Consider the following 23,328-nt stretch of genomic DNA (forward strand, 5'->3'; position numbering starts at 1 on the left):
GAACTAGCACACAGTAGACAGGAAAGCATTGATAACATATGCATGTCCAGGTAAGTTTGGGGTGTGGAGAACATAAGCCCATAAATAAAATTGGGAACAATAAAGATGCACAAGCCAGGAAAGAGTAAGAGAGGGAGGGAGGGATGGACATGGGCACACACATGCGCACACACACACCAATTCAGGAAGGAATTTTTGGCAAATCAGTTCTAGGAGTTTGTTTTTTGTTTTTGTTTTTAAGACAGGGACTCGCTAAATTACTGAAGCTGGCTTCGAACTTTCGACCCTCCTGCCTCAGCCTCCTGAGTTGCTGAATTACAGGAATGCACCACTGAACATGGCTTTTTTTTTTTTTTTTTTTTGAGTTTAAGAAGCAGTTGGGTAGATGTTGCAGGAAGAGTAGGGTTGAGGGTATAAGCTTTAGAAGAAAAACTTACCCTAGATATATGGAACAATTATAAAGTTGGGTGGGAAGGGATAGGAGGCAGGGTCAGTGGACAAAGAGGGCTTTGAGCAAGTGGAAATTCAAGAGAGATTACAACCTGTCTTGACTCCTAGGCTGTCTTTTTCCACCCCCATGCTTTCAGAAGGCACATGCTCTTCCAAGTTCAGGAACACAAAGACTCTCCAAGTTGTGAAAGCCTGTTTGCAGCAGATGAAGAAGGCAACAACCTGCGGGTGAAGGAGACAGTGGATAGGGACCTTGTGTACGCTAGGCAAGAAGTCCCCAGCCATCCCAATCTCCCCAGATTCCGCCACCACAGGAGAGCTTCCCAGCACACAGCTCATTTACCCAGATCTACTCATTGTTAGGAAAGTTCCAGTTTGCTTTACCAAACCCAAATTCACCTGTTCAAGTTTTTACCAAACCCAAATTCACCTGTTCAAGTTTCAGGCCAGGGATTAGATTCTTAGTGTAAAATATGGTTGAGTTCTGCTGAGATCTAAACATTTCTCAACATCTCAATTCAGATTGGAGCCAAGTAGAGAGAGACCTGTTTATCTCTGTTAATTGTGTTTACTCAAGTCATCCTTTGTGACCCTAATTAGCCAGAGAAGCAGCAGAAGAGCACCTCTAGGAGTCTAAGGTGAGTCAAAACATATGCAGAAAGAGTCCTTACACTCCAGTCCCAGGGCCTTAGTAGCACACAGGGTCTTTGCTGTTGATAGTACTGGCTCTATCCATGACCATCTGAGCTATTTTAGACTTTCCAAAGAAGAAGCTGTTCTCGACCATGATTGACACAATTACTAAGATTTGAGTGGGTGGTGTTAGAATTTGAGGATTCTTGTAATAACGATTAAGATTATTTTTGCCAACATTTATTTATCTGCCAAACAAGGTACGGTTCTCTATCCTGAACATGCAGCATGTATTAACATATCTAATACAAGGCAATACTTGTAATATTTACTATACTGCAATGAGATACCTCTAGACACTTTCAGGTATCCACATAAGTAGACTCCATAGGTATTATTTCATACAAATGAGAAAATGACACGGAGAAGTACCCTAAGGAGGCAAGAAAGCTAGTAGTTGGAGGCATGAGGACCTAACTATAATCTCCCTCACTTTGCTAAACCCCAATATTTTGGTCTGCTCGACCAACAGCTGACATTTACATGTTAAGACACTATTCTAGGTAATAAGCAGAAGACAGACTATTTCTACACTCAGAGAGCCTGCCGGCTACTTTCAGATACTGGTAATCATCTCTGCGGCACTTAAATTTTGTTCCTTTTATTCACCTATATAGAATTTCCTAACTAGAAATGCTATTCTCCCTTCTGTTTTAGGGCAACTTTAGGCCAGTGTAACCAACTTTCTCATCAATTGAGCCACACCTACAGAACGGCTGGTAACATGTCAAAACTGAACACCAACTTTTCTAACAACTAATGTTGACATTGCCACGATCCATGTACGACAGGTTGGAAACGCCTGTTAGGCCAATCCTACAAAACAAAGTTTTGATACGTTTGATCAAAATCGATCTTCAGGGACTGGGGTTGTGGCTCAGTGGTAGAGCACTTGCCTGGCACGTGTGAAGCACTGGGTTCCATCCTTAGCACCACATTAAAAAATAAATAAATAATAGTATTATTTTTTTAAAAAATCGATCTTCAGTCCCATCTCTCATCTTCACCTCCCCCACATTTAATTTTTCATTCTAAATGTATTTAAGCTTCTCTGATCCCCACTCTATGCCCCTGGAGTGAAATTAGGGCTTGGACACCACTTGAATCTATGAGGGTAGGGGCTGGACATAAAATTGAACTGCTTGAGATCTTTTCCCATTAAACTTCTCAGAGGGAAAAACACAGGCTTTGGACAAGGTATTTGTAATTACTCGAGCAGGAACAAAAAGGGAAAGACATGGGAAGTGTTTGAACGGCTGGGAACCAATTCGGACGAAATGCAGAGTGGCGGGGAGACGCGGGGAGGCAGTCACTCCCCGGTCTCCACGGGGACAGCTGCCAAAGCCTGTGCCTCAGGTTTCGCGGCTCCGTTTTATACGTGTCGTCCAGGGCCCTTTTATTTGGGGGGGTGGGGGTGGGGACAGCGTCTGCGGATCCTACTTCCATTTCGAGGGCGGTCCTCCCTGGGAGGTCGCCGAGCCCTTTTCTGGGGAAACGTGGGCCTCTCCTCGGGGTGCCCGAGCCTTCCCGTGGGGTCGCGAGATGCCCGCCCGCGGCAGGTGGCCCGGCACGCAGCGGCCGCCGTCGCCCCGCGGGCTCCCGACATCCGGCTCCGGCGACCGGACCGGGCCGGGGTGCCCCCGCGAGCGTGCGTCACGTGCCCCCCACAACGTGACGCACGCGCCGCACCGGGCGGAGTGCGGGCGGAAGTCGGCGTCTGCCGCGGGGAGAAAGGAAAGGAGCGGCGGCTGGGTGCGGCGCGGCGAGGCCCCGAGCCGGCGGGCGGGCGGGCGCCGCCTCCTCCCCCGCCCCCGCCCAAGATGGAAGTGACGACAGCAGCCGAGGAGGTCACTTCCTGCTGGGGTGGATGAGGAGGAGCTGGAGACGCCGCGGAGGAGACCGGACCGAAGACGGACCGTGCTGGAGAGAGGTGAGTCCCGCGTCGCCGCGGCCGCCGGGCCCCTCGGGGCCAGCAGCCCCGGACCCCGACAGGGACAGCGTCCCCGGCGCCCGGGGCGCTCCCCGGGCCGTGCCACCCCCGCCGGGCCTCACCCTGCGCGGGGGGCGGGGGAGGAAGGGGCCCGTGTCTGCGAGGCGGCCGGGATCCCGGCAGCGTTCGCGAACACCCGGCCGGGGAGATGAGGGGCGCCGGGGCCCTGGGGGCCGAGGAGGCCGCCACCGGGAGCTGCCGCGGGCGTCCGCTGCGCCGGACCGAGAATGTCTCCCTCGGGGAACGGTCGCGAACGGAGGCAAGGCAGGGGGCCGAGGTGCGGAGGGGAGTCTCTGGTCCCGCTTGGACGGAGTCTCGGGGTGAATTTGTGAGGAGCTTGCAGAGGCGCCTCCGGGCTGTTGGAAGAGGGCCTTGATGGCACAGTGGGACAGCTGGGGTATCCAGAAGGGGCTTCCAGATCAGGTCATCGTTGCAGCGGGGTTTGCACCTCTGGCCGTGCGGGATCGAGGGTATTCCTGGGGGCAGGGTAAAGGCCCCGCCGTGGACAGAGCAATCCAGTAGTTTTGAGTCCAGGGCGGCTTCCTTGCAACCGTGGGGAAATTACTGTTTTTCCTTCCTCACTGTCACGGAAATGGGAGAGGAAACTCCTGCCTCAGCCCTGGTGCCTTGTTATTGTGTATGGTGTGCGTCTGTTTGCCTGGGTGTCTGTCTGCCTCTGTGTCTGTATGCCTGTGTGTCTGTGTCTGTTTTCTCCTTCCTTTGGGCTATTGATCTCCTCCCTGGCCCCTGGTAGTTTCATGGGCTGATACTGGTCTCCTTGTATGTATGGTGAGAAAGAAAATTAAAAGGATCTAGAGGAATCCCAAATAAGATGAGATTTCCAAGATTAGGAATTTGTCCCCACCCGACCCTGGGGCCAATGAGGCACCTGCATTCCCTCTAGACTCCTGTAATATGGGTGCTGAGGGCCTGTCATCCACCCTGGGGAACAATGAGGGTAAATCTGCCCTCTCCTGCCCTCATCTCCCTCTGGCAGTTTCACCCCTCCCTCCTCTTTGCTGAAGGGACTCACTGACACCAAGCTGCTTGCTGCTTGGAACAGGAAATTTATTGAGGAACTGTAAATCTGGATGGAATGAATTCAGATCTTCATAGCAGTACTCCCTCCACTCATTGACCAGAAGGACCACAGAAATGACTGCTGCTTTTCCCCCCTCCTTCCTTCCAGTTAAAAGATAACAAAATTTTTTTCTCAGGAAACTTGAGGAATATGTGTGTGTGTGTGTGTGTGTGTGTGTGTGTGTCTGTGTCTGTGTCTGTCTGTCTGTCTGTCTGTCTCCATGTCCTATACAGTGACTGTACATATGTGTGTTTACTTCCTGTATCCAGAGTATTTTTCAAGGGGAAGGGGACAGTTTCTGACTAGGAGGAGTTTTCCTTCCATCTCACATAATTCAGTAAAATAAATCAAAATCAGATGTTCATTCTTGAGGGAATCAGATGGATTTGGATTTTTTTCATCCTTTTTTAAACAGGTACATCTGGGTGAACTCAGGCTTGTGTATCTTGGCATGTGAACCTGTCTAGTAATAGAAGACAAACTGTTTGACTTGTTTGGGCTGCCTTTTTGGACCCATTTCACTGTATCCTTCCTTTTTCTTTTCTTTTTTTTTTTTTTTTAACATTTGGAGGGTTGGTCAGGAGGAAGAAAGCAAATATTAAGGACAGTGTTTACACTTTGTGGTTTAAAGTCAGGTGAGAGATAATTATGGCTTTTGAAGCTGATGACCTGAGGACCATCATTTGATGACTTGCGGATTAGCAGTTTAGAGATGACATGTTTGAAAGACAGAGGGTTGCATAAGGAAGGAAAGACAGGGAAAAGGAAGTTTGGGGAAAGATTGTGCCAGAAAAACTCAGGAGGATAATAAATAAGTAGCATCTTAAAGTAATCCTATGGCTTGTGTCTCTCAGCAGGAGGGCGAAAATGAAAGCAGGCTGTAGCATCGTGGAAAAGCCAGAAGGAGGTGGAGGTGAGCAGAAGTTAATCATCTCTGATGCACCTGGAATGTCCCTCTGTGGTTCCTGTTCTGTACACTTGGATTTTGTTCACAAATGTAACTCCATGACTGATAGCCTCCTGACTGGGACAGTTGTAGGCCTATTTCCTTTGAATGTGTATTGAACACATTTGATCAGCACACCATTATCTCAAGTTGTAGAGTCTCTTTCCTGTTAGAAAAATAATTCCAACCTTAAGGATAAGAGGAGTTTTCAGCTGTATTTTCCTAAAATATTAGTTTATCTTTCCCATTTGTTCCTTTTGGAACTTTTGTGCCCCCATGGGAGTAGGTTTGGTATATAATAATATATGGAAAGGTAAATGATTAGGGCATCTGGGTTCTGCTGCCAGATTCTATCCTATTCAGTGATTGCCACAAGAATAAGTCATTTCTCTGTCCTTTTCTCTCCTCTGTTGTGGTTAGCCCCAGATGACCAAAAGGGTGTTTGTGGCATGTTTACAAAGCACTCTAGAGATTCTGAGCAGTGGAATGTGAAGTTGGGGGTGCTGGTATGTATGTACCTAGCTCCTGACTACTTTGATCTTGCTGTTTTCACATTAAAGGGTATCAGTTTCCTGACTGGGCCTACAAAACAGAGTCGTCCCCTGGCTCCCGGCAGATCCAGCTGTGGCACTTCATCCTGGAGCTGCTGCAGAAGGAAGAGTTCCGCCATGTCATCGCCTGGCAGCAGGGAGAGTATGGGGAGTTTGTCATCAAGGATCCCGATGAAGTGGCCCGCCTCTGGGGCCGCAGGAAATGCAAACCACAGATGAATTATGACAAGCTGAGCCGAGCCCTCAGGTAAAAGAAAGGACTCTCAAATCTGTGGTGTTAACAGATTGGAAGGAGACTAGGCAGTTTGGTGAATGTTAGATAAAAAGGGTATCAGGTGATAAGAGACAGCACTCTCTCAGTGAATAATGTGTAGCTTTTAAAGTGGGAGTCAGAGCTGTTGAATCCTAGTAGCACAGGCACAGGAGGAAAAAAGACATATCTTTGGTTCTATGTAGGAGGGAATTCCAATGTGGCTGGCACTGGATCCTGATAGCCGCTTCTGCTCTGTAGTGGGCGAGAGTGTGTGTGGTGAAACATGGTTTGGAGCTCGTTTATAATAGTTTAGACTTCCCTGTCGGGAGTTTATTAGAATTTCTCTTATTTGGGCTCCCCTGGGAGAAGCTAGGAAGGGGTGAAGCTAGCATAGGAGGAGGGATCACCGAATGGCGCTGACCCAGCTACTCAGGAACTGAATCTGTGGGCTCAGTTGTCAGTGCATAGGTTGCTCTACAATTTGATTACTATAAGTTCTCAGGCTCTCTTTTCCTCTTTTCAGTCTTAAAATTTCATAACCCTTTAGCCCTCAAGGGGCCAGAAGGCAATTTATGACCTGAGCTATTAAATAGAAGCCAGGCTAAAGGTTCCATGTACGTCAAAGTTCCCCTGCCTTTCTTCATTCTTAGTGACCCTGAACGTAAAATCTGTGCAGCACTCTTCTGGATCCTCCCCCATCCCTTTGAGTCTTTGAAAGTGAAGCAGGCCAGGCTGGCTGCTGTTTTCCAGATCAGGGTATGCCATTGTCTCACTGGCCACCAAAAAACAATTCTACATTCCTTTGTGCCTTGAGCATCCAACCTCCTAGGAGAGGTGTCTGTCCCGACCTGGGCCAGACAGAACCTAGGCAGTTAGTGACATAGAATGGAACTGGAAGGAAGTAGACTAGAAATGAAATTGTAGAGAGATGGAGGAGAAAGATGATTAGAGCTAGGATAGGTGTTTAGGATCTTAAAGTGAGGAAGTCTATGTAAAGCTGTAGCCAAAGACTAGAGCTAATTGAAAATTGAATGAAAAAGTGAGCTCTTAGGTCTTCCAACTCTAACCTAATGGCTGCAAAAGAATGAAGAAGATGTTTGCAAGTAATACTTACAGCAAGAATTTTTATTCTTAGCGATTATTTAAAATATATCAAAATCTGTCAATAGCCTGAAGATAAATTGACGAGTATTCCCATTTTTGCAGATACTATTACAACAAGAGGATCCTTCATAAAACAAAAGGGAAAAGGTTTACTTACAAATTTAACTTCAACAAACTGGTGATGCCCAACTACCCATTCATCAACATTCGATCAAGTGGTAAGATGCAGACTCCTTTGGTTGGTAGTGAATTTTGAGTTAAATATTTTCAGAAAACCAGTTCTAATCCAGGCATGGTGGCACATTGCCTGTAATCCCAGCTGCTTGGGAGGCTGAGGCAGGAGGATCACAAGGTCAAAGTCGGCATCAGCAACTTAGCAAGGCCCTAAGCAATTCAGTGAGACCCTGTTTCTAAAAATATATATCTAAAAAGAGGGCTGGGGATGTGGCTCAGTGGTTGTTGCCCTGGGTTCAATTCCCAATACCAAAAAGAAAACAAGTTCTTAGACATGACACACTAAAGGAGATTTTAGAAACACTGAAGTAATGTGAACCCTTGAATTGCTTCTGTTCTTCCTGAGTCTCTCCCCATTCATCTCTCTCTTTTTTTTTTTTTTGGTGGTGCTGAGATTAAACCCAGGACCTTGTGGCATCTCCCCACCACCACTAATTCGTCTCTTAGAGGGAGTAATAGGCTATGCAATAACAAGATATATTTGTTTGGTTTGTTTACTTAGTTACCTTTTATGCATATTATTTGTAATCTCCTAGATATTATTAAACTATCCTGTTTGGGAATGATGCTCCATAGGTTTGCATTGATTCTTTTTTTTTTTTTAAAGATACACACTTAGTTTAACACCCTGCCCAGTGGCTCTTTCATAGATGAGAACCTGTTTCTACAAATACTTCCGATTTTCTATGAACTACCAAGCGCTCCCTTATCATGTGAATAATCATCAAAACCACAGCATCCTTGATCAGAGAAGGAGAGGTTCACATGTTTGCAGTGAAAAGTAGTGTCTTTGATCTGCACCAGCAACTCCTCAGACAACAAGACTCTAGGGTTACTTAGCCTTCTTTCCTTTTTTAAGTGTAGCAGGGCTTCCCCTCCGTCTCTCCAGGTTCCAGCTTTTCACTACAGCTCCTCACAGAGGCTTTAGATCTGCCTCTCTTAATGCAGAGGCAGTCTCTTATAAAAGTTGTTGTTTATGTTTGATTATTGGGTTTTATAAAGATATCAATTCTTCCCCTACTTAAGAAAATAAATTATATTTAATTAATTTTCCAACCAGTTCATCATTGCTCTTTGTGGCCTGTGTGTCAAGGCAAAGAAAGTTGATCTTGATTCTGTAGTAATACAACTTCTCAGAGAAAAGTTGGAAGAAACCTGAAAAATTAGAGCGGGGGTGTGGCTGAGAATATAATGCTAAAATCCATTGCAGATATGTAATTACTACACACAACAAGTTAGGGCAGTTTTAGCTTCACTCTGCTATCATTACAGTTTCATCTCTCTTTCTGTAACCACTCCCTCCTGTCCCTGGGGCATGCATTTAAAAAAAAAAAAAGTGGTATTGGAATGCATCTCTCTAATTACAACCTGTTTTCTTTCCTTGTGCCTGAGGGAGCGGCATTAGGAAATCAGACCTGTTCTAGCCACTGGAATCTTGTTTCCTCTATTTCTCACTTTTGCCCCTTCCCTGTGTACCTAGTGGTACGGGCACTTTAGATGGGAGTACCAGTCTTTGAAGAATGTGTTGGGGTTCATACTCATCTATCCCACCCCCAAAAGAATGCTTAATTGGTATTTTTTTTTTCTGTCCTTGATTTTTTTTTTTTAATTGAAAACCCAGAAGGCCAGCCACTTGGACAAATTGAAATGGGATGTCTGTCCATCAACCTCTGGGATAAATATGGTTATTTTTGCAGGGCAAGGAAATCTAAACTGTTACTCTGTGAAGACTGGCCTGGAAATCTAATAGTAGTGGCCTGGTACACATGGTCTGCCTGAAAGCAATTGAATCAAAGTTGATCCTTAACAGCCTCAAGACCCTAATCAGAAATTTATGGGGAAAGCAAAACAGCATACATTTCTTTTAGGAATACATTATCATTACTCACATCCTTAGATATAGACAATTCCAAAGAACAGGAGCTACTTTTTTTTTTTCCCCATGGGGGTTGAAAATTCAGGGGCACTTAACCACTGAGCCACATGCTTTTTTCAGGGGAGAGAGGACAAGGTCTTGCTAAATTGCTGAGGCTGACTTTGAATTTGTAATCCTTCTACCTCAGCCTCCTGAGTCACTGGGATTATAGGTAGGTATGCACCACAGTGCCCAGCTTTGGAACTGTTTTTTTTAATAGAGAACTTTTGCCCAAAGAGGCCAAGTATTGTTTAAGTGATGTTAATATGATGACAAAGGGACGGAACATTTATTGAACATCTACTTAATTGAGGTACTTTTGCTTGGTAGTTTGGCAAATTATCTTATTCAAATCTTCTAGTCCATTAAAGTATATGTCTCAGTATTCACATTTTATGAATGATAAAAGTCAATGACTGATCAGAGTAGATTGAATAGTTATCTGTTGAACAGTTTATCAGGAAACAGTTCCTGAGAGAATGAACTGTTGGAAATTTAGCTCTTGTTTAATAATTCATACATTCCAAAATCTCAATTGGGTTTTATTCATTTGTTCAACAGATAATGTGTTAAACCCAAAAGAAAAAAAAAAATGATGGGAGAGTTGTTTCCTTCAAGAACTACAGAATTTGGCAGGAAAACTATATACTAGGTTTAACACAATTGTAAAATGCAAGTGCTTTAAGTAGAGCTGTGTGAATTTAGATCCTAGAGACTTTAAAGGTTTCTGCAAGGTGGATTGATACTTTGGTCTGTGTTTTAAAAAGAAAGGTGGTACATGGCTGATAGTAACATAACTAAATAATATAGAAGTTTATAGAGTAAGAGGGTAAATATTCTTTTCTCTTCCCCCATAATTTCACTTTTTTAACAGTTTATTGTAGTGTATTTCATGTGTAGGTAGTGTTCAAAGTACGTCTACATATAGTAACTCATTTTTATCATTAGTAGCATCCTATAAAATACATCCTATAGGGCTGGGATTGTGGCCCAGTGGCAGAGCACTTGCCTTACATGTATGAGGCACTGGGTTCAATCCTCAGTACCATATAAAAATAAATAAAATAAAGGCCTGTGTCCATCTACAACTAAAAAAAAATATTTAAAATATATCCTATAAGATACATTTAATAATGTATTTTAATATCTACTTGTATCTGCATAAGAAACATAGAAGCTGGGCACGGTGGCACATGCCTGTACTTTTAGCAGCTCAGGAGGCTGAAGCAGGAGGATCACAAATTCAAAGCCAGCCTCAGCAACTTAGCAAGGCCCTGAGCAACTTAGTGAGACCCTGTCTCAAAATAAAAATAAAAGGGCTGGGGATGTGGCGCAGTGGCTAAGCACCCTTGGGTCTGATTTCTGGTACCAAAAAATAAAAATAAAAAACATTGAAAAAGTACTAGTAAAAATAGTTACCTCTTAGAGGATAAAAGGCAGGACAGACTATTCAGGGATGGACTTGAGATCTCTTGGGCTATTCTCCCTATTCCCACCCCACCCCAGTTTTTCGATTGTTTGTTTTGGAAGACTTCAAATCTCAGAAAAATTGTATTAATAACAGTGAACACCCACATGTCCTTTATCTAGATTCACTAATGGTTAACATTGTTGCCACATTTGTTTTATCTCTTTCTATTTATATATACTTTTTAAATCTTTTGAGATTAAGTTGCAGACATCATGGCACTTCACCCCATGTACTTCAGCATGTATCTCCCAGGAACAAGGACATTCTTTTCCATAACCACAATAACGTTACCACACCCAGGAAGTTTAACAGTGCTCTAACACTGTTACCAAACATGTGGTTCATAGTTGAATGATACATGTACTTCAAAATTTTAATTTTTGAATCATGATTATTATCTAAGAAAAAAATTATTTTAACAACTACATGCAATTTGCTATGTGCTAGTACTATTCCAAGGGCTTTACAAATTTTAATTTTTTTATTTCTCATAACATTAGGATTGGTCTTATTGCCACCTATTTTACAGATAAGGAAACTGAGGCACAGAGAGGTGAATTGTCCAGCTAGAACCAGGGTTTGAACATAGGTAAAGACCTTGTTATTTACACTGTTGCCAGAGGGCAATCAGAAACTCCAGTTTGGGGCTGGCGTTTTGGCTCAGCAGCAGAGTGCTCACCTAGCATGCTTGAGGCCCTGGGTTCGATCCTCGACACCACATAAAAATAAAGCTATTAAACAAAACAAAACCAAAAAAAACTTATTTGTACTAGCCACAAGATAGAAGGTACCAGAAGTAAGAATCAGACCTCAGTTTTCCAACTCTACTATTCAAATCTTGTGATGGTTTTACTAAGGCAATTTTCTTTCAGAGCAATAATATTCATTCAAACTTTTTTTTGGGGGGGGGGACAAATTCTTTTCCCTAGCAAAATCTTGGATTTTATATCTTAATATATAATATAATCAGAGGGAAGGGACCAGATTTCTACCTTTCCAACATGGCTCTATTCCACCATCCTTCCCCTTCCCCCTCCCCGATCCAGAGCATTTGGAAAATGCTGTGTATTATTTTTCCTTACAGATTTATAGCATGCCTTAGTATGTGTAAAGACTGAGATATTGCCCGTTTTTAAAAAAGGCAAGCACCCTACCACTGAGCTATATCCCCAGCCCTGATTTAACCAGTTTTCTAAATTGCTTAGGAGACAGAACTTTCCTTCCCTTCCACATTATCCTTATGACTTATTTTGTCCTTCTGACTGTATACAAGTGGGATTGTTGCTTTTGACTGAATGTAGTCTTAATAAAAGCCAAGGATCAAAAGAATCAAAAAGGTTAGGATTTAGTCACTGTGATAGACTGAGAAAAAGAGACTTATGTCCTGGGACTCTTGGCTCTCCTCAATTCCTATGCAGAGCCATTTCTCTGTCTTTCCTAAATTAAGATTAAGTAAAGGGGCTTTAAAAATAAGAGTCCTGCAGACAGTTTTCTGTGAAACATCCCTTTGGGCAGTGCTGCTCTGGCAGCGTTAGCCACGTGTGCCTAGAAGCTGTCTCACACATACCAGCCTACTCCAGAGTCACAGCTGAAGGGGTTTTCCAATAGCAAGCATAGGAGACTGGAGCTAACTGGGACCAGTTCCTAACCGCACTGTGTCTTACCTCTTTTCGTTTTCTCTCCTAGACCACCAGACTTTTGCTGGTCTTTATTTTTTTCCCCCCTTCCTTTTTTTCTTCTCTTATGCCTGCCTCAGAGTATCAAGAACTCTTATTTTTTTTTTTTTTAAAGAGAGTTTCTTTTTTTTTTAATATTTATTTAGTTAGTTAGTTTTCGGCGGACACAACATATTTGTTTGTATGTGGTGCTGAGGATCGAACCCGGGCCGCACGCATGCCAGGCGAGCGCGCCACCACTTGAGCCACATCCCCAGCCCCTCAAGAACCCTTATTACATCATCATGATGGAAGCCACCAGAACCTCCAGGAACCTGTGGGGTCCCGAGGCCTCAGGTGGCGTTCCTTTCTCGGGCCTTAAAGGAACTTTTGGGGAGAAGTTGAGAACTTTATGTTCCTCTAAAGTTGGTATGGTTAATAGTGTTAGCTTCCACTTAGAGTTTCACATTTTAACAGTTGAACTTAGGAGAGGGAGGAGCTGGTCCTAGGTTTTCTTCCAGCATCCTCAGTGCTTAAAAGCGGAGTAGGAATGAAGATCATTTTATAAAATGATCAGAGGTATAAATTTGTAGAGATTGGAAAATATTTGAATCTCTGAGGTAATGATTATTTATCAAAAGTTCCAAATGTATACCACAAGAACTTACCTTAAGAAACAATTATTTTTTTATTAATCTATTTTCATTAAAATATGGTCTTGTTCATGTCCATATATGTGAGGTGCAGGGTCTTGCATGGCTTTACATATATATATATTATTTCCGGTTTTGTTTGTTTAGGTTTGCTTGCTTTATACATATAGTCAGAATTATGAGAACAAGAAAAGGTTATTTGCACAGCTGCAAATTGAGACAGGTGACACCTACACAATACTTGGAGTTGCAGAGAAGGTTGCTGTTGTATCCCATTCATTCATTCACTTAATACTTATTGAGCACCTACTAATTGTTAAGCCTTGAACTGCTGGGAAGACAGTTGTGGACTATTGGAAGTCTCTGCCTGGTGAATTTATGTTTTAAAATATTAATATCAACAAATAAAGAACATTGCAGATACTAAGGAGTAGTGTGAAGACAACTTAAGGAGCTGGAGAAAGATGGCAACTAAGTTGAATGGGAGAGCTGTGGTCGTTACTGGGAAGGTGGGGAACTGTGGGATTTGGTCCATGTGAGATGTTTGTTTCCTGTTGGGGCTATCTGTTGTGTACCTCATTAGCACAAGTAAAAATGCTAGCAGCCTGAGCAACCAGACCTCCAACCGAGCCTTTGTCTTTCCCCCGCTGCAGGTGTGGTTCCTCAGAGCGCGCCTCCAGTGCCAACGGCCTCTTCCCGCTTCCACTTCTCACCCCTGGACACCCATTCTCCTACTGGTGATGTGCAGCCCGGCCGGTTCTCTGCCAGCTCCCTCACTGCTTCTGGCCAGGAGAGTAATGGCACTGATAGGAAGGTGGAGCTTCCGGAGCTGGAGGACGGCTCAGCTGCCGACTGGCGCCGGGGCGTGGACCTCATGTCTTCCCGGAATGCTGTCGGTGGAGGCGGGCTGGGCCACCAGAAACGCAAGCCCGACATAATGCTTCCTCTGTTCACTAGGCCCGGGATGTACCCCGACCCCCACAGCCCCTTCGCTGTCTCTCCCATCCCTGGCCGTGGAGGTGTCCTCAATGTCCCCATTTCACCAGCCCTCTCCCTGACTCCCACCATCTTCTCCTACAGCCCCTCCCCGGGTCTGAGCCCCTTCACCAGCAATAGTTGCTTCTCCTTCAACCCAGAAGAAATGAAACACTACCTTCATTCTCAAGCCTGCTCCGTATTCAACTACCACCTGAGCCCTCGGACTTTCCCCCGCTACCCTGGGCTCATGGTTCCGCCACTGCAATGCCAAGTGCATCCCGAGGAGTCCACTCCGTTTTCTATCAAGCTGCAGCCCCCGCCCGCTGGGCGCAAGAACCGTGAGAGGGTAGAGAGCAGCGAGGAGTCGGCACCTGCTGCCGCACCCACCATGGCTCCTGTGCCCCCACGAATTAAGGTGGAGCCCACAGCCGAGAAGGATCCTGAGAGCCTCAGGCAGCCAGCCCAGGAGAAGGAGGAGCACCCTCAAGAAGAGGGCACTGTGCCGAGCAGGACCACGGAAGAAGGGAAAGGTACCGTCTTTGCTCGCCCTGCTGCCCCACCCACCTGGCCCCCAGGCCCCACCAGCACCGCCAGTGAAGAACCCCTAGAGGTGACTGAAGACAGTGAGGACAGGTCTGGCAAAGAGCCCAGTGCACCAGAGAAGAAAGAAGACGCTTTGATGCCCCCCAAGCTTCGGTTGAAGAGGCGCTGGAATGATGACCCTGAAGCCCGGGAGCTGAGTAAGAAGGGCAAGTTCCTCTGGAACGGGTCAGGACCCCGGGGCTTGGCAACAGCAGCCGCAGATGCATAGAACTGCAAGTGGGCCGGGAGCTGTTTATATTGTAGTCAAATACATACATGTATTTATGTAGCAAGATCTGGGGGGTGGGGGGCGGGAGTTAGGCTGGTTTGATCATCTGGGGCATAGACTCATACTTTTCTGTTGGGGATGGGATGGGTGTCTTCTGTTGTAAATTAGGTCAGATGTGAACACACTTTTTTTTTCCTGGTGAGTAGTAGGACACAGAGAGGGTATGTAGAACTGAAAGGGGAAGGAGCCTGTTTTCCGTTTGAGGCTTACACTTCCTGACAAGGAAACTCCTAAAGGGCCCAGGTACTTTTTGGTCCTGCAGTAGTTTGGGTTCCAGGCTTTTTCTTTTCTATTGTATTCATGTATGAAAAGCCATTAATGGGTTTCTGTGCTCGCAGAGAGAGACTTAAAAGGGAAAGGTCCTGGCTGGGAGGTTGTGCAGTGAGAGACCATTAATACTAAGTATTTTGCCTGAAATGTTACTTTATAATTATTTCAAGGGAGGAATAAGGTAATTTCAGTCTTAGGGGTGGGGAGGGATGTTCAGATGTCAATTTTCCTTTTTCTCTCTCTTTTCTCTAGTTGTTATTTGCCATTTCTCTTTTCCTTTTTAAAAACTGCTTTCAGGACACATGAGTGTACTGCCAGTTAGAGTGGGGCTGAGGCACGGAGCTGGCCGCCTCTCAGGGGCAGGGTTGGGGCAGGAAACCTTGCTGCGAGCTCCTTGGACTTTTTACCTACTTCACCTATTAAGAAGCCATGAGGAGTTGCAAACTCTTGTTCAGGGAAGAAAGAAGAGGGCAGGAGGAAGTAACCCAATGCCTTTAAAAACAAAACAAATGAAAAACATGATCCTCATTGTTCTTTTCCATTGTGGGTTTGGGAAGCCAAACCAAAGTTTGACTGTGAGCAAGTTCACTGAGAAGGCATGACAACATTGCTGAAGATGTCTTTCCATTGTGTCTGGTCCTCTTATCATTTTCTGAAGTCGAGCCTTAACTATGAACATACTTCAAGAGATACGGGTCTGTCAACATAAACCTGTAAAGGGCATGGACAGCTTTTCAGATAATCCAGGAATGTTGAGACTTGCTTCAATTCCTAGCTGGTATTTAGTCACTCCCTCTTGATGTTGTCGGAATGGGTAGCAGAAAGGCAGGGTCGTGGGAGCTCAGGGCAGATGGTACCTGGAAGCACAGAAAGTAGCTGGGGGAACAAGTGGATGTTTGTCATGAGCAAAGGAAGAGGTGGAAAGACGCTGAAGGCAGCCAGAGGCCACAGGCCTGGTGTGAGTGAAGGTTGATGTCTGTCCTGCGATGGTGCCCTTCTTGCCGCCCCATTTGCCCACATTGTTCTGAGCCTCCTGATCGACTGTCTTGCTTGAGACTCCAGACAGGAATTGTCTCTTTGTGGGAAATTCTCTTCCAACAACTTCAAAGGAAAGGGAAAGTATTGATCTTATGTGAAGCAAAAGACTAAGGCTGGGTGTAGCTCTCTAGTACAGCACTTGCCTAGCATGCAGAGGGCCCTGGGTGTGATCCCAGCACCACAATAAGAAGAAAAGAAAAAACTAGGGGCAGAGAGAAAGTAACAACAGCCAACCTTCTGTGTGTGTGCACGTACCTCCTTAGTGTACATGAACGTAAACTCCTGGCTGTGGCTCAGATCCAGCTGGCAGCCAAGCAGAGGGAGGGAAATAATGCACTGTCTGTTGAGGGTAAGGGGTGGTGTCTAGGAACTGGAGAAAATCCTGACTTCACCTTGGCCTGAGAGACATAACTAGGGAAACTTTGAGAGTTCTTTTAATAGTGGGGTGTTTTTTTTTTTTCTTTTTAAAACTGGAGTATGTGCATGAGACAGGGATTTAGGAAAGGTTAGAGCAGGTGAGAGACACGAGATGGCCTGGGATGACTTGAGTCCAGCATGCTATTTCTTGGCATGCAACTGAACTTGATCCAAGTTCCCTAAGTGACTCATCTTTGCCCAGGAAAGGAATTGAGTGTGGTCCCTAAGACTTAGTCAGGCTGAGAGGGCTCCCCAGTCAGGCTGCCTTGGCGGTTGTGTTTTTACCAGTTTCCTTCTCTGCACCTCGATTTACCTCTGACTTCAAAAGCAGGCCCGGCAGGTGGATGAGGGCTCTCTGCTTGGCATTGCCCGATCTAACCAGGGAGGCCAGCTGGCCACCCACTGTCCACTACAGGGGAGGGCCAGCAGGTGTCGGTATGAACTCAGGAATAGAAACACGAGGCCTTTAAAATAAGAGAGGGAAGAAAATCAATGATGCATACCTGTAACCCCCTAGAACCCAAGTGCCAGAATTAATTCCTAGATGCTGCTTCTGTTTGAACAAAAAGTCACTGCTTTTACACTTGAAAAATCATACTCAAAATGTTCAACTCCATGAAATATGTTTTTTGGCTTTAAGAAGTTGTTTGGTGTTTAACTGTTTTCTTTGATTGCCATTCCACCAGTAACTATTGTTTGATTTGCACTGCACACTGGGGTTTGGGGGTGGGGGGGCTTCTATAGAGCCGAACTTGGGCTTGCTCAGGAAGTGGACCAGGGAATGTGGAGATTGTTGATATTTCCTGGAGCAGAGGAGTGAGAGTTTTTTCTCCTCCCCAGCGCACTCCTAGCAGCTCCTGTCACCAACCTGGTACAAAGCCAGGCCTTTCTCTTCCATGAGCATCTCATCACTGTCCAGCAGCATGTGGAAGAAGGGGAGACAAAAACCGGACCTATGTCGTGTCTCCCATTTTTTCCAAGTTTTGCTGTGCCAAATGTTTAAAACTTTGTAAACATAATGAAATTTCATTAATCAAGAACTTATTCATGTAAACAGATTGCTTTTGTAGCTATAGAAAACAGTAGAGATCTTTTAAGGGCACCCAGCCTTGCTGAGCTCACCTTTTTTCCTGAGAAGGATAGAGGTGAACTATAAACCATTCACCAAGTCCCTCCACCCTAATTACCAAGCTGCGCTGCGTTAAACCCACCTCACTAGTATAGGGAAACTATTGCTTCCTAGCGACCCATGGGCCAAGAAACTTTTAGAAGCATTAAAAAAATAGTTGAGGTATATCACGTCTCGCCAAGTGGTTAGAGTCAGTTGGCTGTTTATCCCTTGTCATTTATTTATTCCATAATTATGTTGTGCTTTTTGTTTTGTAAACAGTAATGGAACATACATATTTATGTGTTTTGAAAGAAAACTTTGAGTTTTTTAAAGAACTGTTCCATTTTTAGTTTCTTCTTGGGGCAGGGAAGAAGTTCACCAGTTAATTTGTTTTGAAATATTTAGGCATTCTTTGAGTTATAAAATTGTGATGCAGGGATTTGTGGATGAGACATTCACGTGTGAAAGATAACTTCACTAGTTATCCGCTTACGCAGAATAAAGTGTGTATATGTACATAAAATGTAAGTAATCTTAACTCCATTGTGCAGTGCCTTTTAGATGTTCCGCTTTCTATAAAGTCTTCAAATTTTTGCATATATATTATATATATATGATGTAATGTTATAGAAATATATGTATAATATACATATTTTTTCCAGGGGTATCTGATAGCTCTGTATTTTGTTATGGAAGTTGAAAGAAAAAAGTATTTTACCTCAGAAATTAAAGTTAAATAAAAAAAAAAGTACTTTTAAGTAATGTTTGTGGAGTGCTGATTTTGTTGTTCATTATACTCTGTGGCCAAAGGATTTGCAGGGTCCGCACCAGCTCCCCCAGTCCAAACTTTTTTTTTTTTTTTTTTTTTTTTGTCTTTTTTAGTCCTTTTCTCCCCAGGCTGAGGCCAGAACCCAGGGCCTTGCTCATGCTAGGCAATAGGCAGTAGGCAAGCGCTCCGCCTCTGAGCTAAATCCCTAACCCCGCACAATTTTTTCTTCTTCTGCCTGGGCACCCACATGGGGAGGAATAGCTCTCGACTCTGGTGGAGCTTGTCATTTTCCTTGAGTGGGTGGCTGCTGCCTGATAAAGGACACTGAAGCCAGGGACCCTGCTGAGGGCCATTACCAAGTAGGTATTGACGCATCGTAATCCTTGCCAGTGTACCCCATGTTAAATGGACTTGCCTTGGAAATTTGCTGCGACCTTGCTTGTGTGTTTGAGAAAGATGACCCTGCTCAAGGTGATCGAGGGTGGATCCAGGTTTGAGGAAGTATCCTGCAGGTTTGAGGAAGTATCCCGGTCCTTGGGCTTAGGGTGTTCCCAGTTTAAGGCGTTTCCCGGTTTAAGAATATGGGTTTTAGGGAAGTTGAGGTTGAAGATTATTGCTGCTGGGATTAGGGTGTTCCTGTTGCTTGTTCCCGTTGAGTTCTCGTGAGATTCAAATGGGATTTTGGAAAAAGCCTCGTGGAGTAGGTGAAGTGTGCGGCAGAACGAGACTGCCCCTGAACGTGTGTGGAGGCTGGTGTGAGATCCGGAATAAAGAATTGCTGTTTGAACCTACAGAGCTGTGTGGTGGCTCGTGATTCTGTGCCAAGCCGAGTCATTGGCACTTGGCTTCGGCATTTGGTGGCCCGTACGCGGAACATCTGAAATTTGGAGGTGAGTAAATTGCTCGCCCCTGAGGGAAGGCGAGAGAATGGGTGACCATTTCCAAAAACAATGTGTTCTTGTTTTGATTTATTTCGTTTTTGTTTCAAGTTGCCTGTCCCTAGAAATTTCTCAGGCAAACTGGGAAAAATGGTTCGCTCAAGGTTTGAAGTTTGTTAGCCCCGAGAAAGAGAAAATTGATACAGCGAATTTTTATTCAGTTTTTGTTTCATTCAGTTGCGGTTTTTTCTTATGTTATCTTATTGGGTTGCGTTATCTTTATAGAAGATTAGAAATTAGTAAAAAAGAAACCGAAAAGTTGTTAAGTAAATTGTTAGAGGTTCAGACCATGGAGAAAGACATTTTAGATCAAGGAAAAGAGAAGGTCTCTCGAGCTAGTCAGAGAGAGGAAGAAAATTTAAAGGAAAAGGGGTTATTAGGAAAAAGGCCACAACAAAAGGCTGTTACTAACTCCGTTTTATTACCAGAGGGTGTAATTCAACCATCAGCCCCGCCGATGGAGACAGCTGAATGGCCCTCAAACCCCATCGTAGTTGATAGATGGGATCCTGAGACAGGACCTCAAAGATTAGCATGCCCTGTATTTGAACAGGTAGGAGGGCAGCGAATTCACCGTGCTTTAGAATTTAAAACAGTGAAGCAGTTAAAGGAGGCTGTAACAACCTATGGTCCTCAAGCCCCTTTCACAGTAAGCATGGTGGAGTCCATTACTAACTTGGACATGACGCCAGCAGATTGGGCTAGCATGTGTAAATCTGTGCTAAATGGAGGACAATATTTGTTATGGAAGGTTGCCAATGAGGAATTTTGCAGGGAGACAGCTAGACGAAATGCAGCAGCCGGTTACCCTCAAAGAAATCTAGAGATGCTGCTAGGAAAAGGAGATTATGAGGGTCAGCGGCAACAAATGGAATATGATCCTGCTGTATATGCACAGATTGCTGCAGACGCAGTTAGGGCATGGAAGACTTTACAAGGACATGGAGATTTACAAGGTCAGCTATCTAAGGTATTACAGAGACCTAATGAACCTTACGCTGACTTTGTAGATAGGCTTATTCAAACGGCCGCCAAAATTTTTGGTGACACAGAACAAGCAATGCCATTAATAAAACAATTGGCTTATGACCAAGCAAATCGTTGCTGCAGAGAGGTTATTAGACCATGGAGGCATGAAGATTTAAACACATATATTAAATTATGTAGAGATGTTAATGAACAAGGGCAAGTCATGGCAGCTGCAGTAAAACAGGCTTTAGATGCCAGGCCAGAAACATGCTATAATTGTGAACAAACAGGACATTTTAAAAGGAGTTGCCCCATAAGAGGAGGTTTTAACAAAACTAGAAATCAAAGGAATAGAATACCGGGTATTTGCCCACGATGCCGTAGAGGGAGACATTGGGCTAATGAATGCCGTTCTCAAACCACCATAGAAGGTACTCCCTTATCAAAAAACGGAGAAGGATCAGGTATTTACCCAAGATATCGTGGAGAAAGGCATCAGGCTTCATTGCCAAAAAACGGACAGGGGGGCCCAATGCTCCGGGGCCCACAACCACAAATATACGGGGCAATGAAGGAACCCAGCAACCCCATAAGGGTGGTGCCCAGGACACATTGTCCATTAAATCCCTCATCAGACAAACCCGAGGGAGCGCAGGGTTGGACATCTGCGCCTCTGCCAGAGCAGTATTAACTCCAGAGATGGGAGTTCAAATCATTCCTACAGGAATAAAAGGACCTCTTCCCCAAGGAACAGTAGGCTTATTATTGGGACGTAGTTCATCTACATTAAAAGGACTTATGATAAGTCCTGGGGTAATTGATCCCGATTATGTAGGTGAAATAAAAATTATAGCTAGTTCTCCAGGAGGTATATCAGTAATTTCACCTGGAGATAGAATAGCACAGTTGTTAATAATACCCAGCCTACATAATAAGTTCTCTAGTCTTAATGTAGAAAGAGGTTCCAGGGGATTAGGCTCCACAGGTGTAGATTGGGCTATGTTGTCTTTAAATTTAGATTCTCGCCCAATGCTAAAACTAAATATTCAGGGTCGTGAGTTTAATGGCCTGCTGGACACAGGTGCTGACCTTAGCATCATATCTCTTCAAGAATGGCCAAAACATTGGCCATTACAACAAGCCACTCAAACGCTTCGAGGCCTAGGAGTGGCGACTAATCCCCATAGAAGTGCTATGGTATTAGATTGGAAGGATCCTGAAGGATGTGAAGGAACTATACAGCCATATGTTTTGGATCACCTTCCTATTAATTTATGGGGACGAGATGTCCTAGATCAACTAGGTTTGATGTTAACAAATAACATCAATCCTAATGCGCCCACTACTAGGGCTAGACAAGGTATCAGGAAAGAAAAAGGATTAGGAAAACAAGAGCAAGGTATAGCAGCACCAATTCAAATAGATCAAGGAACAGACAGACATGGGTTGGATTTTCAGAAAGGGCCACTGAGACAATTAAAATTACTTGGAAATCAGAAAGACCAGTGTGGGTTCCTCAGTGGCCCCTGACTAAAGAAAAGATACAAGTAGCCCATGATCTGGTCAAACAACAATTAGCGGAAGGACATTTACAACCTTCTGTATCTCCCCATAATACTCCCATTTTTGTCATCAAAAAGAAATCGGGTAAATGGAGATTATTACAAGATTTAAGAGCAATTAATAATGAGATGGTTATTATGGGACCTGCTCAATCAGGGATTCCTCAATTGTCTGCTTTACCAAAAACGTGGCATGTTTTAGCTATAGACATTAAAGATTGCTTTTTTTTCGATTCCAATTCATCCCGAGGATAGTCCACGTTTTGCATTTACTATCCCTGCATTAAATCATGAAGGTCCTGATGAGAGATATGAATGGAAAGTACTCCCTCAAGGAATGGCTAACAGTCCGACTATGTGTCAAATATATGTTAATAAAGCAATCCAGCCACTTAGAAATCAAAATCCTGAACTAAAAATATTTCACTATATGGATGATGTATTATTAGCACATAAAGATAAAAACACATTGCTGGAATGTTATGCCACACTTACAAACTTGTTAAAAAATTATAATCTAGAGATAGGAATAGATAAGGTACAATTAAATTTTCCAATTAATTATTTAGGAGTTCTATTATCCTCAACCATGGTCCGTCCACCTAAAATTCAAATACGAGTAGATCAACTCAAATCACTTAATGACTTTCAAAAGTTGTTGGGAGATATAAATTGGATAAGGCCTTATCTAGGCATACCAACAGGAGAGTTGGGACCTTTATTTGATATTCTAAAAGGTCCATCATATCCAAATTCACCCCGAATGCTAACTCCTAAAGCTAGAAAGGCATTAAAAATTATTGAAACATATATGGAAAATATGCATTTAGATAGAATTGATATAAGTTTGCCTTTATTATTTATCGTACTACCAACAAAAAATATTCCTACAGGAGTATTTTGGCAGGAAGGTCCATTATTGTGGATACATTTATCTTACTCTCCTAACACTATTCTTACTAGGTATCCTGAGGCTGTAGGACAATTAATACTCAAAGGAATAAAAGCAGCAAAGGGAGTGTTTGGAATTTCTCCCAATAAAATTATTACTCCATATACTATGGAGCAAATTGATGAGTTAGCTAATGAGTTAAATACATGGGCAATAATCATGTGTAAATCAAATGTTTCATTTGATAATCATTTACCATCTAATCCTTTGTTGTCTTTTTGGTCTAAGCATCCTGTAGTTTTTCCTAAAATGACAAGAAAAACACCTATCGTGAATGCTCCAAATATATTCACTGATGGGTCTAATAATGGTACAGCTGCAGTAGTTACCCCTGATCAAACTTTTACATTTTTAGTTCCCAAACAATCAGCTCAAAAGGTAGAGCTTAATGCAGTTTTACAAGCTTTCCTGATGTTCAAAGATTCTGTATTTAATTTATTTTCTGATAGTCAGTATA

At 43.8% G+C, this 23,328-nt stretch overlaps 1 protein-coding gene across 3 annotated transcripts; it reads left to right on the top strand.

Moving 5' to 3' along the window:
* The first annotated feature begins 3,004 nt into the window (after positions 1–3,004).
* Etv3 (ETS variant transcription factor 3) lies at positions 3,005–18,339 on the top strand. 3 transcript variants are annotated; one of them, XM_026405051.2, is made up of 5 exons: positions 3,005–3,073; positions 5,072–5,127; positions 5,721–5,958; positions 7,171–7,286; positions 13,650–18,339. In XM_026405051.2, the coding sequence occupies exons 2-5, from the start codon at positions 5,082–5,084 to the stop codon at positions 14,783–14,785; spliced, it is 1,536 nt and encodes a 511-aa protein (XP_026260836.1). In that variant the 5' UTR covers positions 3,005–3,073; positions 5,072–5,081; the 3' UTR covers positions 14,786–18,339. The 3 variants fall into 3 exon arrangements, with proteins under 3 accessions (XP_026260836.1, XP_026260835.1, XP_026260834.1); XM_026405050.2 differs by having other exon boundaries at positions 3,018–3,073; positions 5,069–5,127; XM_026405049.2 differs by lacking the exon at positions 3,005–3,073 and adding an exon at positions 3,353–3,410.
* Positions 18,340–23,328: the final 4,989 nt, after the last annotated feature.

The sequence above is a fragment of the Urocitellus parryii genome, chromosome 11, assembly GCF_045843805.1.
Source record: "Urocitellus parryii isolate mUroPar1 chromosome 11, mUroPar1.hap1, whole genome shotgun sequence".
NCBI lineage: Eukaryota > Metazoa > Chordata > Mammalia > Rodentia > Sciuridae > Urocitellus > Urocitellus parryii.